General features: G+C 32.4%; 2 protein-coding genes across 44 annotated transcripts in view; one reads left to right on the forward strand and one right to left on the reverse strand.

The window, feature by feature from the left end:
- scrib (scribble planar cell polarity protein) overlaps positions 1-5,124 on the forward strand; it is a 92,750-nt gene extending 87,626 nt beyond the window's left edge. For 26 of the 42 annotated variants that reach the window (XM_088203696.1, XM_088203712.1, XM_088203715.1 and 23 more), the window contains 4 exons: positions 1,250-1,400; positions 1,465-1,560; positions 1,922-2,101; positions 3,119-5,124. In XM_088203696.1, the coding sequence (XP_088059822.1) occupies positions 1,250-1,400; positions 1,465-1,560; positions 1,922-2,101; positions 3,119-3,532 (841 nt within the window). In that variant the 3' untranslated portion in view covers positions 3,533-5,124. The remainder of the gene's footprint in view (positions 1-1,249; positions 1,401-1,464; positions 1,561-1,921; positions 2,102-3,118) is intronic. The other 16 variants (XM_088203699.1, XM_088203714.1, XM_088203717.1 and 13 more) reach the window with 1 other exon arrangement.
- A 69-nt stretch (positions 5,125-5,193) lies between these two features.
- Positions 5,194-13,705, reverse strand: part of mv (lysosomal-trafficking regulator mauve) — a 28,774-nt gene continuing 20,262 nt past the window's right edge. For both annotated transcript variants that reach the window (XM_088203694.1, XM_088203695.1), the window contains 15 exons: positions 13,019-13,230; positions 12,774-12,967; positions 12,379-12,713; positions 12,144-12,315; positions 11,854-12,078; positions 11,211-11,472; positions 10,993-11,140; positions 10,786-10,926; positions 9,531-9,745; positions 9,317-9,472; positions 9,061-9,253; positions 8,863-8,999; positions 8,550-8,797; positions 5,466-5,885; positions 5,194-5,406 (listed from right to left, as the gene is read on the reverse strand). In XM_088203694.1, the coding sequence (XP_088059820.1) occupies positions 5,274-5,406; positions 5,466-5,885; positions 8,550-8,797; positions 8,863-8,999; positions 9,061-9,253; positions 9,317-9,472; positions 9,531-9,745; positions 10,786-10,926; positions 10,993-11,140; positions 11,211-11,472; positions 11,854-12,078; positions 12,144-12,315; positions 12,379-12,713; positions 12,774-12,967; positions 13,019-13,230 (3,191 nt within the window). In that variant the 3' untranslated portion in view covers positions 5,194-5,273. The remainder of the gene's footprint in view (positions 5,407-5,465; positions 5,886-8,549; positions 8,798-8,862; positions 9,000-9,060; positions 9,254-9,316; positions 9,473-9,530; positions 9,746-10,785; positions 10,927-10,992; positions 11,141-11,210; positions 11,473-11,853; positions 12,079-12,143; positions 12,316-12,378; positions 12,714-12,773; positions 12,968-13,018; positions 13,231-13,705) is intronic.

The raw sequence follows: 13,705 nt of genomic DNA on the forward strand, positions 1-13,705 counted from the left end.
ATGACATGTTTAAAAAAATATATTTTCGAGATAGAACTAAGGTTCAAATTATCATCATACTCGAGATATGATTTATTAAAAAAAACGGAAGCGAAGATTTGAAGATGCTTCAAGTTTTAACGTGAGCTTCAGAATTGTATATCTATTATAGATATCACGAATTTTATAAAACATAGCAAAGCCATCGCAAAGTTTAATCATTAATTAAGGAATACGGATACTAGCCATTATTGTTTCCCAGTGCTTTTATTATGGGAGCGCTGGGGTAAAACTAGTCTTGGTTTTAGCGATATTAATTTATTTAAACAATTAGAGAAAATTAATTGCCTGTAAAATATTATTGAATTAAAAAACTGATAATTTTAATTAATCATTAATTACTTTTATAATCATTAAACTTTTTTAATTTTATTAAATATGCATAACACAATGCTGTGCGAATCACTGATCAGTGAGAATGACAAAAGGAAAATGCTTAATTTATTATTATGCATACTTTTTGATCAGGGATGTCAGATTTGAATATAAATTAAATAACTATAAATAAATTAACCATAATCGAATTATCGCACTGATTAAAATAAAATTATTGCGTCTTGAAACAACAAATATAAAAATGCAACACGAATTTCACAAAAATTTACGACGATTTTTGAGATAAGCGTTAAACGATAATATAAGTGGGTCTATCCAACGTTTTGTTTCGTTCAACGAACGAATTCTGTGAATTTCGGTCATAGTAGATATTGCTGATAATCATTCTATTCACAAATGTTTTTTGAAGGCGTAAAAGCATTTTTTTTATTAAGAAGCGTCTCATTGTCTTGTATTTCAAAACAAAATAGACCATGGATTTAGGAACGGCACTAGTCACTTCAGTATATTCAGAGAAAAAACGACCGTGTTGTTCAAGTATACAGTTTCATACTAAGATTTTTTTCAAATTTAATTTCGATAGATAGTATGAACGAATATTCGATTGAGAACCCTATTGACAACTCTTCCAAGTTTCAAATGTAAAAGGGCGGTGTCCTCTGTTCTTGTCTGTCGAGTTAATTCAGTTTATTATATTATATGTTTTCTGCTTTTGACCGTTGTGACGCATTAGGTTAACCTGTCAGGTTACAATGTTTTATCGACACGCATAATAAAGTTTAATTATATAATTATTTACACAAATATTTATATATAATAGAAATTTGCTATTTCGTTTTAAAAATAAAATAATTTTTGTTTAATTTAATTACAGAATGAACAACGGTACAAAAATTTTGTCCCCGTCTGCCAAATCTGAACGCAAACGTCAAGAACAAAATAATATGTCGGATGCGGAAAGCGTGAAAGAAAGAGCTCAGCGTAGGGCCGCTTGGAGACAGGCCAGATTGCGCAGTCTAGAACAGGTATGTTATTCGATTATATCGCACATAAAAATAATAACTTCATCGATCGATTTCCCAATCAAAGGAGGCGATACGGTCTCAGATGGCTTTTCAACAAAATATGGAGGACGTGATCGGTAAACAGCCGGTGTTGGCCGAAGCTTGTCCCCTTCAAACGGAGGTAAAGTACAGAAACAATATTTGAAATAGCTTCGAGATAATTACAATTTTTAATCGAGTTCATTATTTTTCATCGAACCTACATAAGTAATTTAACAAAACAAAAATGTGCTCGTTCATTGGTTATGGTATTTGGAATGTTATGGAAATCATCTAAAACAAACGCATCGTCGACTCATAACCTTGCTAATATTGTATGCGCTTACGTTATTAAATGTTCTAACCCGACCTTGTTTTGCCGTTAACCTGATTGTGTAAATTTATTTAATTATTCCCGAAAAGCTTTCGAAAAATATAGATAGGGCTATTTTGAATTTGTTCTCTGTGTTTCTGGCGGTGACGAAGCGGTTATATATTTATAGTTATGGAAACTACCCCGTATCGCTATACGCACCAAGCCCGGGCCCATTTTGGCCATCAAGGAGAAAGAGAAACTGTTGGACGAGAAGATAACGTCGAAAACGGAGGAATACTTATGTCCCGTTACGGGCGAGACCAAAGTTCGAACGGTCGAGTATATAGAAAAAATTATTGAGAAAGAGGTACGGATTTAGCAATGAACTGATAATACTATATACAAAATCTACCGTTTTTTTATGGCTTTGGGTATATTTTTGTAATTATTTTTGAGCATAGTTATTTTTTTAATTCCAAATAAATGTCAAAATTTATTTATATGTTATGGATCAATTATTATTTTAAAGTTCACTATGGATATTTAGTTTTTTTTAACGCGAATTTTGCATGGACTGTTTGAAGAATGGCAAATGTGTAATGATTTTTTAACTGATCGTTTGAGTCATATAAAAAATCATTACGCAACACATACACATTTTTTAATATAATAATAGGTCGAGTACTAAGTCATCTCTAAGGGAGATATCTATCTGATTTTTCTCTCGTGTCCGTTAAACCGAGATAGCATTAGATATTTAATATTATAAAAGTGAGGAAAGCGCAGTTTTTATGATTTGAGTTTGAATATTTAGTAAGAGCCCTTTAGTTGGCGTTATCCTAAATAATTGCTTACACAACTATATTTGAGCCAAAAATATGAATAACCATATAAAAACAAAAAATAAATTTATATGATCACAATAATAAATAAGTAGTACTGAATTCCATCTCTAAACGAATAATTCGTTTTTGAATTGAGACTGAATTCAAGATTGTAATTGTTTAAGAATATAATATATCTGTATATTTAAAAAATCATTATTAATTGAAATTGTATAAATCTAACTAATTAACTGTAATTTCCTCAATGAAAATGCTAGGCACTTATTAATCGGCAGCACTGATGACTTATTATTCGAGCCGTTATTTTCATGTTATCACTAATCGTCACTACATTTAAAAATTAATATGTACCAATGTTTTAATAGTTCATGTCGCACGAAGAGCGTGTCATTAACAGTTATGAATATTTAAAAAGTGTGTTTGCACGAATGCATGTAATGATCGTTTTTAATACACGGGTTGGTTTGGTTTTAGAACGTCGTCCGGTATTCCGGCGCGTTATTTATTTACCGTTATTTTTATCGCTTATTCGCAAACAGGTCGAAACGACGCAAGAAAAAATTATATCGTTGGAACTCACGACGAGTCCGATGAGCGAGGAACCGCCCAACAGCATCGACGGTCTTCAAGCCGACAGCCTTCAGCACGACGGCGTCAACCCTGACATCGTCCAAGTGGTGAATCCGCTCTTGGATGGACTGTCGGGTCGGGTCACGTCCATATCGGTCGGTCCAGCGTTGAACATCAAAGCCAGTGCGACGAAAACTTTATTGGATTCCGTTAAAAATAATTCAAACTCAAGTTCGAGTGAAAACAGCGACGACAACGAAGACGACGATGAATCGTCCGACGACACTTCGACTTCGACTTCGTCGGAAGAGGAAGAAGAAGATAACGAGGACGATTTAGATCGGTCGAAAGAAAATAAAAATGTCAAAACTGATCAAAAATAACATATCTATATTTAGAAAGATAACCGGGGAGACAGAGGTGCAAAGTAAACTGTCGATATCGCAATTGAAATTTAACATAATTAACTTTGTATAAGATATTTGATACTTATTTACAGTATTTCATTTTTCTATCGCTCTATATTTGTAACTATACGTACGGAAGCGGCGTTATTCGAGACTCCGTTCTCGAATATTTAAATTGTGATCAATTTCATATAAGAATTTTCTATAATTTACTGTTTCTATTTCCACTATTAACGTTACGACAATAATGTTCCTAAAATTCTGTTTAAAATTATGCGTAGTACAAATAATTTTCAGCGTCTTGGTGATGTAATATTTTTTTGGGAATCTTACCGTTTCAGGGACACGTTTTATTAATTTTAAGTAATATTCGGTGATCTTAAGTTATTATTTTAATAATTATAGTTCAAACTTATTATTTATATATACATACATATATTAATTAATATATAGGATAAAAATAATAGGATAATATCTTACGTTGAAGATAAAATGATTTAGTATTTATTGCGTATTTGTAATTATTTTTGTGACGCGGTTATTTCGGGGCATATCTAAAATTAACCGATCGAAGACTGACGATGTCATACTTATTTTTTAAAAGTACTAATAAGACTTCAAAATTGTTTCTTACGTTGTTAAATTTCCACAATTCATTCCATACTTCATCGTCGCGTATTCCATTCCAATTTTTGCATTAGTTTCGAAGGCGAACTGTATTTTGCGATGCTCAATAAACATTTAATCATACTTAATGTTTAACGATCGGCACAAGTCAGTTTTTTTAACTAAACTAATATAAAAAGTACTTTACGCAGCACACATATTTGTAATAAAAATAAACGTATCGTATTTATTATCGAAGTGAATTATTATAAATTATTTTTGCGTGTAAGTTTATTTATGTCGCGTGTTTGTCTATTTGATATTGACTTTTTTGCATCGGAATTGTAATTTTTAGATGCAAAATATTTCCCGTCCTCGATGATTTTATTCGACTGAATTTACATTCAGGAGTAGTGAAAATTTGATACAGTATTTTTTACTGTAACAATATATATCGTTCGATCGACCGATTCTGCTATATATTAAAATTGTTATTTATTTTGCTTAATCCTCTTATGTATTGTTTTATTTTACATATATTTTTAAATGCATTTATTCACGTTAAGGTATCGTCTGTCGCTTCTATCTATACGACGATATGAGTATTTTACGATACATTCCTTACAAAGTAATTATAATCGTCCATCGATCGATCAGTATTTCACTTTTAACAGATTATTTTATTTTTGTATTAATTTGTGCATTATTATTATAATATAAAATGTATAATTTACTCTATATCGACGTCTTAAATTATTCGTTATTGTGTTTCATGTGTCGCATTATTATTTATATAAAATGTTAATCGTAACGCCCTTCGTTTATTTTATTCTTAATAATCGGTAAATATATTAAGTTGATTAATTAATAACAAAAATTTAGTCACAGAACTATAAAGAACATATTTTTAATAGTTATATTTATATTAGCATTATGACATATATGATAATATATATTTTAAATATATTTTTTTATTTCATTTCATTTCCGAGCCTCTAGATTAAATGTATAACGATTAATAAAAAATTTACTGAAATATAAAATATTTTATTATAATACGAGTTAAAAAAATACTGAATACACACACACATTTTGGGAGCTATACGTTATCTTAAAATATGGCATGCGATGTGAGCATGCGGAAAGTCGGCAAGATTTCTGAAGTATTTGCGTCGCCCCATATTGTAATCGTTCCGTCTGTAGCTGCGGCGTACAAATACTGAGAATTCTGACTATAAACGATACTACAAACGAAAATGCGTCAATACATACTCTGATAAATTTAATAAAGCTTATTTATTACCTAATGATCGGCTGGGTGAAAGACGGCGGATTCAAAACCAGCAACAACTTGAGGTCCCATGATGAAAATAATTTTATAGTGCCGTTTTGAGTTCCGACTACTAATGCGTTGACGCTGACGCCTTCCGGAGCGTTCGAATAGCAGGCCGAAGTTACTTTTTCTTGAATCTTCACTTCACCGACGAAGCCGCCGTTTATAGTGTGCACTCGAATGGCCGATTTGTACACTGGAGTCGATTCGGATACTTTAGGTTCCTCCGTATAACTGCCGTGAGGCACTGGCGTAGTCTCCGATGATAGTTTTTTAGTCCTGGCGATATTGGGTAATATGTGAATGGTAGCAATATCGCCTAGAGTTTCACTAATACAAATATTCGATATAGTAGAGTAAATATTTGGAATGTTTCGAACGTAAGTTAAACTGAAAAAATAAATATAATCAGTAGTGATAATAAATAATAAATTAATACGGTTCGATAAGTTTGCAGAATTAACCATATTTTTATAATACTATACTATGGTAATACTAACAGATAGATCAAAAATACTGTACGAGTTTTAATAAAAACAATGGCTGTGACCGAATGGGAGTATTACACTTTTTTAAGCCGTATCACATTCAATGTACATCTATAAATGCAATGCTTTTAATACAATTTTCACTTCTAGAAGCAGTTCCAATGGACTTTTTCAGAACTTCTCTTTATGAAGGTAACGGGTTGTTAAATACAGCTGTGGCCAAATGAAAGTTGACATGGCGGTTCTTAAACGTCTTGCAAAATGGGTTCAGCAGTATGTTGGGAAAATTCTTCAAGAGTTGGAATAAAGTCGTTTTATACAACCAATTTATATATTTTTGTATTCATGGCGACCTGGACAAAATTTACAGAGCCCAATCCATAAGCTGTCATGCACCCCCAGATCGTCACATAGGGCGAGTGCTTGATGAATCGATTAATGCATAAGGGATGAAAGTTTTCGCTTTTGCTGCGGCGCACAGTCGTTTACCATCTGCTTCAAACAGATTAAATTTAGATTCGTCGGAGAAATCCATTTTTCTCCAATCTTCGACGGTCCAATGGCGATGAGCTTTTGCCCATTCAAGGCGATTATTTTTTATTTTCTCAGTAGTGTTTTATTTTTTGCTGGGTTTCGCACTTTAAATCCAGCTTCAACCAAACGTCTATTCACTGTCACCAGCCCCCCCCCCCCTAATGACGTCCTTGTTTACGAGCAGCATATAATTTTACTAGTGCTATTAATTAAATTATATTTTTACTAGTAGAAATATATAGGGCTGTTTTTAAAAACTCACTTTTTGTTAAACTTTTTACTAAAGAAAATTATATTCAAATATTATTTTCAAGCAGCTTTTCTTATGGCACAAGATACATAAAAAATTCAATAAAATCTACCATATTTTTTTGTATTTTAGACATATCAAGTTTAAAGTTAAGCGAACAAATATACAACTGAAGTCTAAATTAATAAATAAAGAGTAATATGATTTCATGAAACAGTGTAACAAATACAAAAATAATTATTGGTTATTCTATGATTTTATTTCACTGATAAATAATCACTTTTTGTAAGGTCCTGTCTATGCACTATTTGACACATGAAAGTCAAAGTTGCTTAGTGCCGATGCATAATAAAAACTAAATTAAACAGTGCACAAAAAGCGATTTAACCATTATTGAAGGTGTATCAATTTTCAATCAAGAGATCCATACCTTTTAACCTTTAAACGCCCAGCGGTCCCTGTAGGGATTGCGAATTTTCGTCATTCGCTGCCCAACGCTGGTTCTGAAGGACCAGCGAATATGATAAATTTCGTGATCAGATTACATTGATTTACAATAACAATATACAAAATAGTGATATTAGATTACATAAGTAATGACTTCAACAAAACGAATCATAATTTTATTTTGGATTTCAATAAATATTTTTAAATGATTATGTTTACGTTGTGTTTCTAGGTTGACTACTCACTTTGTGGTGTTGTGCTTCATTGCCAGACTCTAATAAATCAGTTATTTTTTCTCACCGTACCGCTAAGATGACTTCTTCTTTTGTCAATGTAGCTGTGATTGAAATGATTTTTGCTTTTACAGTTAAAAAAAATGCGTAGGAGAATAATAAGAGTTTTACATAAATTATATATGAATAATTTATTTTCTTTGAAGAAAAATTAAACATTTCTTGCTGTGGAACGGCAAGAATAAATCGAAAATATCTACCTAGACATGTTGACAAACGAACCTTAAAATTAAAAAGGGGAGACTTACGACCACAGACAAAACGTGATATTACGGTTATATATTGGAAGGACAACAGAGATACACTAACAAATATTCATTCTCCACCAACAGAAGGAAATTTGTGTGATGAACATGGTAATGGTATTCGTCCAGAGATTATACAAAGAATATAGGAAATGTCGATAAACCAGACAGAATGGCCAATAGTTATACGATTGCTAGGCGATCGTGGAAATGGAAGAAGAAACTGTTCTTCCACTTTTTTAATGTGGCTATTCTAAATAGTAACATAATATCAAAATCCCTAGACAATAAAGAAGATCACAGGCTTTTCGTTTGTTGTTAGTTCGTGAACTGGTGGAACTAGGTGGGACTAAAAAACAAATACCGTACTAAAGTCTGTAGAGATTAGAGGTAAAACATTCCGAACAATGGCCAGAAAATATCAAAAGCAAACTTTGGCGTCGCGTATATTAAAAAAATAATCAAATTATACGTTTCAAGAATTGGCACACCCGAAAAAATATGTAAACATAAATTTTAATTTTGTAATTTTTATATAAAATAAAAGATGTAAATATGAAGTAATTGTTATAAATTTGAAGCAATCTTTTTTTAATAATGCTTATTATTTTATCCAAATATGTTGAGAAATAGTAATTTTTAGGAGTGACCAATTTCCAACATCGATAATCCAAAAAAATGCTTGATCAAAGTTAAAGTATTTTAACAAGTAATATCATGTTTATTTTTATTCTTAATTTAAAAATTTAAATATATTAAATTCTGCAAACTTATCAATATCTTATATTCATACACACCTTTGAGTGTCCCAAATTATTACACTACCGCTCTGACTTGCACTTGCTGCGACTCCGAAAGAATTACAAACGCATATGGAGACGATCGACGACGTGTGCCCGTAGAGATATACGGATTCCTTGGACAATTTTGGCACCGATGAAGCGTATTTGGCGAACCCGACCGACACCACGATGATGTTGCCGGATTGAAGACCGATCCACAATATTCCAGTCGTGTCGCCGACACCGTGCGATATCACAGTTAACTACAACGTAAACAAACGTGTTACATAAAGCAAACGCATAAATTAAATTACTAAATATTACTAACCGGATCGATACGATCGATCATGAACAACGGTTCGAATGGTAGTTCTTTTTTATGTTTTATTCTAATTATACCGTCAGGGTGCCCCCACGTTACGAGACCGATGCATCCGACTAGATCGTTTCCTAATAACGAAGAACCTAAAACCGATAAATGTCAATATAAATTTTAAGCTTTCGTATAGAAGATAAAAATCTATACCTCTATTTTTAGAATATGTTATAGTTAGCGTCGTCTGATTGGGAACGCCGATAACTTCGTTGTTGGGTAGAGGTATGAGCTTTTGAGGCGCGATCGCCTGATGTCTTTGCCATATGATTGTCGGGATCTGTTCTTCCGGCGATCCGCAATATTTACCCCAACGTAGGCCACGAACGCTCGGTAACACTTCCATCTAAAACGTTAAATACAAACGTAAAACATCTCACGATACGATAATATTAAAATTTAAACTAACAATATTTTCAGGAAGATGTCCCAAATCTGTGATGCAATGGGGATGAGAGTTCTTAAACAACTGTCGCGGAGTCTGGCCGTAAGTTCTCACCATGGTCTCCCAAGCTTTCCTTTCGATTTCGTCGGTGATCATGCCAGGATTGAATCCGTAGTATGTCTATAACAAATTGACTCTTAGAAGCGATCTATACGAACAAATCAAATATTATACTAACAGCGGGATGAAAGACGTTGACGGCATCCACGGCGGCTTGTCCCGTTTGCTTGTGACCGAAAACGAGATCGATCCAATGTGGAAGGTTTTCTCTTACGTGAGAACTCTCCAACGATTGTCTGTGGATCAATACGAATATCCTGGAATTCGGCGCCCACGGTGGTAATATGACATCGTTGACTGCTATTCCAGATTGACGAACGCCGAAATTCAATCCTTACAAAAAAAAATCCGAGAATATTATACGCAAAATGACCTAAAATCGTTAAAGCTTAACAGCTTAATGATTAAAAGCATAAAGATGCTACATATTAAATTTCAATAAAATATCTTTATGGTTTACAAGTTATAGGGAATTTTCTAAAAAAGATAATTGTTTGCATTTCCAGCCACCAAAGTTTGGTAAATAAACCCCAGGCGTTAAGCTATTAATATATATTATGATACTGAAGAAAAACAGCAATTGTACAGCTTCTTTGTATTGATTTTTAATTACTTTTTTGATGAGTATTTGAAAAAATATTATAGTGCTATGAACATACCTTAAAAATAGTTTGACTATGATACTAAAAAAGGAAAAAAAACATTATATATGACTTTTTATTGATTTATCACACATTAGATTAGATAAATTTTAAATTAATGTTTTAGAAAATCATGAAAAATATATTTCGAGACTAACAATAATATTTATATCGGTTAGACATAAGATTTTTGCCACCTGCTAGATAAATTATATTTTCGCTGGTAAAAATATATATCTACTGGTGAAAATGTATTCCGATACGATTTCATTGAAATGACATATTTTTAAAAATATTTTCGGAATAGATTTGAATCCATATTAAAATCATACCGTTGCAGTTATATTGTTAAGACTTTTTAAATAGAGTTGCATAGAGATAATATATTTCCTATAGAGATAAATATTTTGGACTAAAGAAAGTTCTAAAAGTATAATTAGTTTTATAAATTTCATTGGGTTAAGTTTGGGTTTGAACGGGGAATGAATGTTTCGCAACTGTCAAATTTAATTACATAGACATTTTAGAGCAGCATATAACTTCACTAGCGCCTATCAGTTAAATTACATTTTCGCTAGTAGAAATATATATCTACTGGTAAAAATTAGGGATTGCAGTACCGGTAGTACCGAAACCAGTATTGTAGGAAAAATTAACCTTCAGTACTACCAGTATAAATATGTTTATGGAAAATCTACGGCTGTTATAATATTAAAATGTTAATGTACTAACCTTCTATATTACATAAAAATTCCGGTAAGTAGAAAAACTCTGGAATTAATTCTTTTACATCGGTAGTAGATTCGCAACTCGTCAAACGCCAAGTCGTCTGAAGCGAATGAAATGTCCTATCTGGCATGTCGAAATTATTATCTAAAAATAAGCAATAATCATGAAATAACATAAAATTTCATCAAAACATTGCCCTTCTTGTAATACCTTGATAATTGAGAAAGAGACTAGTGTACGGTGGAACTCGAACCAGAAAATGGAGAACGGTTCCAGAATTGGAATAGTGAGAACCGTAATGATACGGCTCAGTATTTGTGTTAAAGGATGTTCCGTCGTTTCTCGCTTGTTTCAGATACTGCAACGTGAGAAATTCTTTAAAATTTAATTATTAGAGTAGCAAACGTGACGAATGGCGAACAAATTACATTATAATTGCTAATGAAATGCGTCTCTTTCTGCTTATTCTGAACGGCCATAGGTTTCTTCAAGTCCCTAAATGAAGTCGACTGATTTAGATTCAACTTATCCGACACGTAGTCGGACAGAATGAACGGCATGACAGGATACTGCATCAAATCGTTGTATGTTCTGCCAGCCCAGCCGTTCAACTGCATCAGATATTTCCAATTGGTGATGCCTCCGGTTCTCCAATGATTCATGCTTTCGGATAGCGTGTCTTCTTCCAGTCTGATATTTCAAATAAAAATCAAATCTTGGTTATCTCGATAATCCAATAGTATCCAAAGTACACTTTTGCATTTTTTTGCCACAAAGATAATTTATATATAACACTTAAAAGTTTAAAATTTTACAAAAGACTATAGAGATAAGCTTTTTATACCTGTCTCTTATATAAATTTCGTAAATCACTTTAAAGACAGTTCGAGATGTATTTAATAATACTCGTACAAAAGATTTGTAAACATAAAAGTCATCATTGGCAACGTGCGGTCATTTTATGTAACCATTTGGGAAAAAATAGTAGGAATTTGAAATCAATCTGTAATTATGCATGAACATAGAGTCAACTAATCTCTGTGACAATTTAATTAAATTAATCTAATCGACCTATTCGGAAGCGTAACACCGTTCAACGCCACCATAAAAGCCTCCATATCGGATGTCGATTCGAAGGCTATGAATTGAGGATGACCAGATAGCAAAAATAACTCGATAGCTCTCTCTCGAAGCTGCCATCTTCGCATCACGATACCGACGATACTATCCAATGCCCAAGAAGCACTTATTATACAATTTCTACCGTTTTCTATAAACGATGAAAAATGTAAAGATCTAGAAAATAAAATATATAACATTGAATAAATATTGATACAGGTGTAACTTTTAATAAATATTACCTATCTCCTAATAGCAATTCGCCACTTTCTTCGCATTTTAATGTTACATATGTGGCGCGAGCCATATAAACGATGCTTTCGTTGATATTGGACCTTCCCAACAAACCGCTTTGTATGTTAGTTTGAAACGAATCAAATAGATAGGACAGCGGTTTAGAAATTGGTGTACGATCTTAAACATAAATCAAAGTTAGTGTCACACGGTAATAAAAATAATAACACAAATATTATTTACTCGATAGATGCTTTCGTTCCTCGTGGAAAAACCTCTCATCGATGTCTAGAGCGCATCTTCTGAGCCTAATTCTGACGCGATCGGGACCTTCTATGGGATTCACTTCCCACGATTGAGGATACGATGACTCGAAATACCATATTCCTCGCTCGTGAGAGAATCTATCGATCATATCCCTCCACTTCTGCGCGTTGTTCACTAGTGTTATTTGCTGATGCCTCAGATGATCCAAGAAAGCCTTTCTCTCGATATTTTGCGTTTCTACCACAGTTCTCGTTAAACTCATCGCCGTTTCGGTTATTTTATTGGCAAGAGGCTCTTTACTAAATGCACATCTAAAATTTAAAGTCGTCGATCAATACACACACAAAATATTAAACAAAAAATTAGCATACCTGTTCAATAGCAACTGACTTCTAGCTTGAGTGACGTTTTCAAAATCTTGTTGCATTAAATGATGAGCTTCTTCGGTCAACGCTTCCGCAGTCATATACTGTTCTTGATGTAAATTTCCGACCCATTCTCCTATGTAATCCCTAATGTTTTTGTCAGATATGTTCCTTGCCAACAATGTTAGATACACTGCAATCTGATTGAATAATTAATACAATATATTGTAATATATTTTAGATAAGCCTACTTTTCTTTGAGAACTCGGATCATTCGGTGTAAGCAGTTGTCTCAAATTTATTTCTACGGTATATATAGTATCGAGTACGAACAATTGAAGCGACGAAAGAGATAACGACGGCGATATTAACCATACAAACAGATCGTTGAAGTATTTTAAACAATTGGCATCATTTATTCCGTGCCATTTTTGTCTAGTGCGTTTACTTATGTCCGAAGAAACTGTAATAAAAAAAAAAAAACTAATATATACAATATATATATTATTTTTTAAATTAACCTGTGTATTTTTGTTTTTGTTTAAATTTTTAAAGGATTTATTCAACATATTACTTAGCTTTTTAATATGTAAGGGCTTGCGTATCGCGCCTTTTTTTCTCGCATCTAGTTTGTTGTAACCTGGAACTTATTTTTAGATGAAATAAGATCCAGATTATGCCTAAGATGGTCCCAACATTGGCAAATGGTGATCCCAACATTGGCAAATAAGATGCGAGAAAAAAAAGGCACGATACGCAAGTCCTCACATCTCAAAAAACAAAGTAACTTGTTGAATAAATCCGTTAAAAATTTAAACAAATATATATATATATATATATATATATATATATATATATATATATATATATATATATATATATATATATATATATATATATATATATATGTATATGTAGAAATATATAAATTAGATTAT

The sequence above is a fragment of the Plectrocnemia conspersa genome, unplaced genomic scaffold (assembly GCF_051122295.1).
Source record: "Plectrocnemia conspersa isolate PC_06_02 unplaced genomic scaffold, ASM5112229v1 ptg000014l, whole genome shotgun sequence".
Classification (NCBI taxonomy): Eukaryota; Metazoa; Arthropoda; class Insecta; order Trichoptera; family Polycentropodidae; genus Plectrocnemia; species Plectrocnemia conspersa.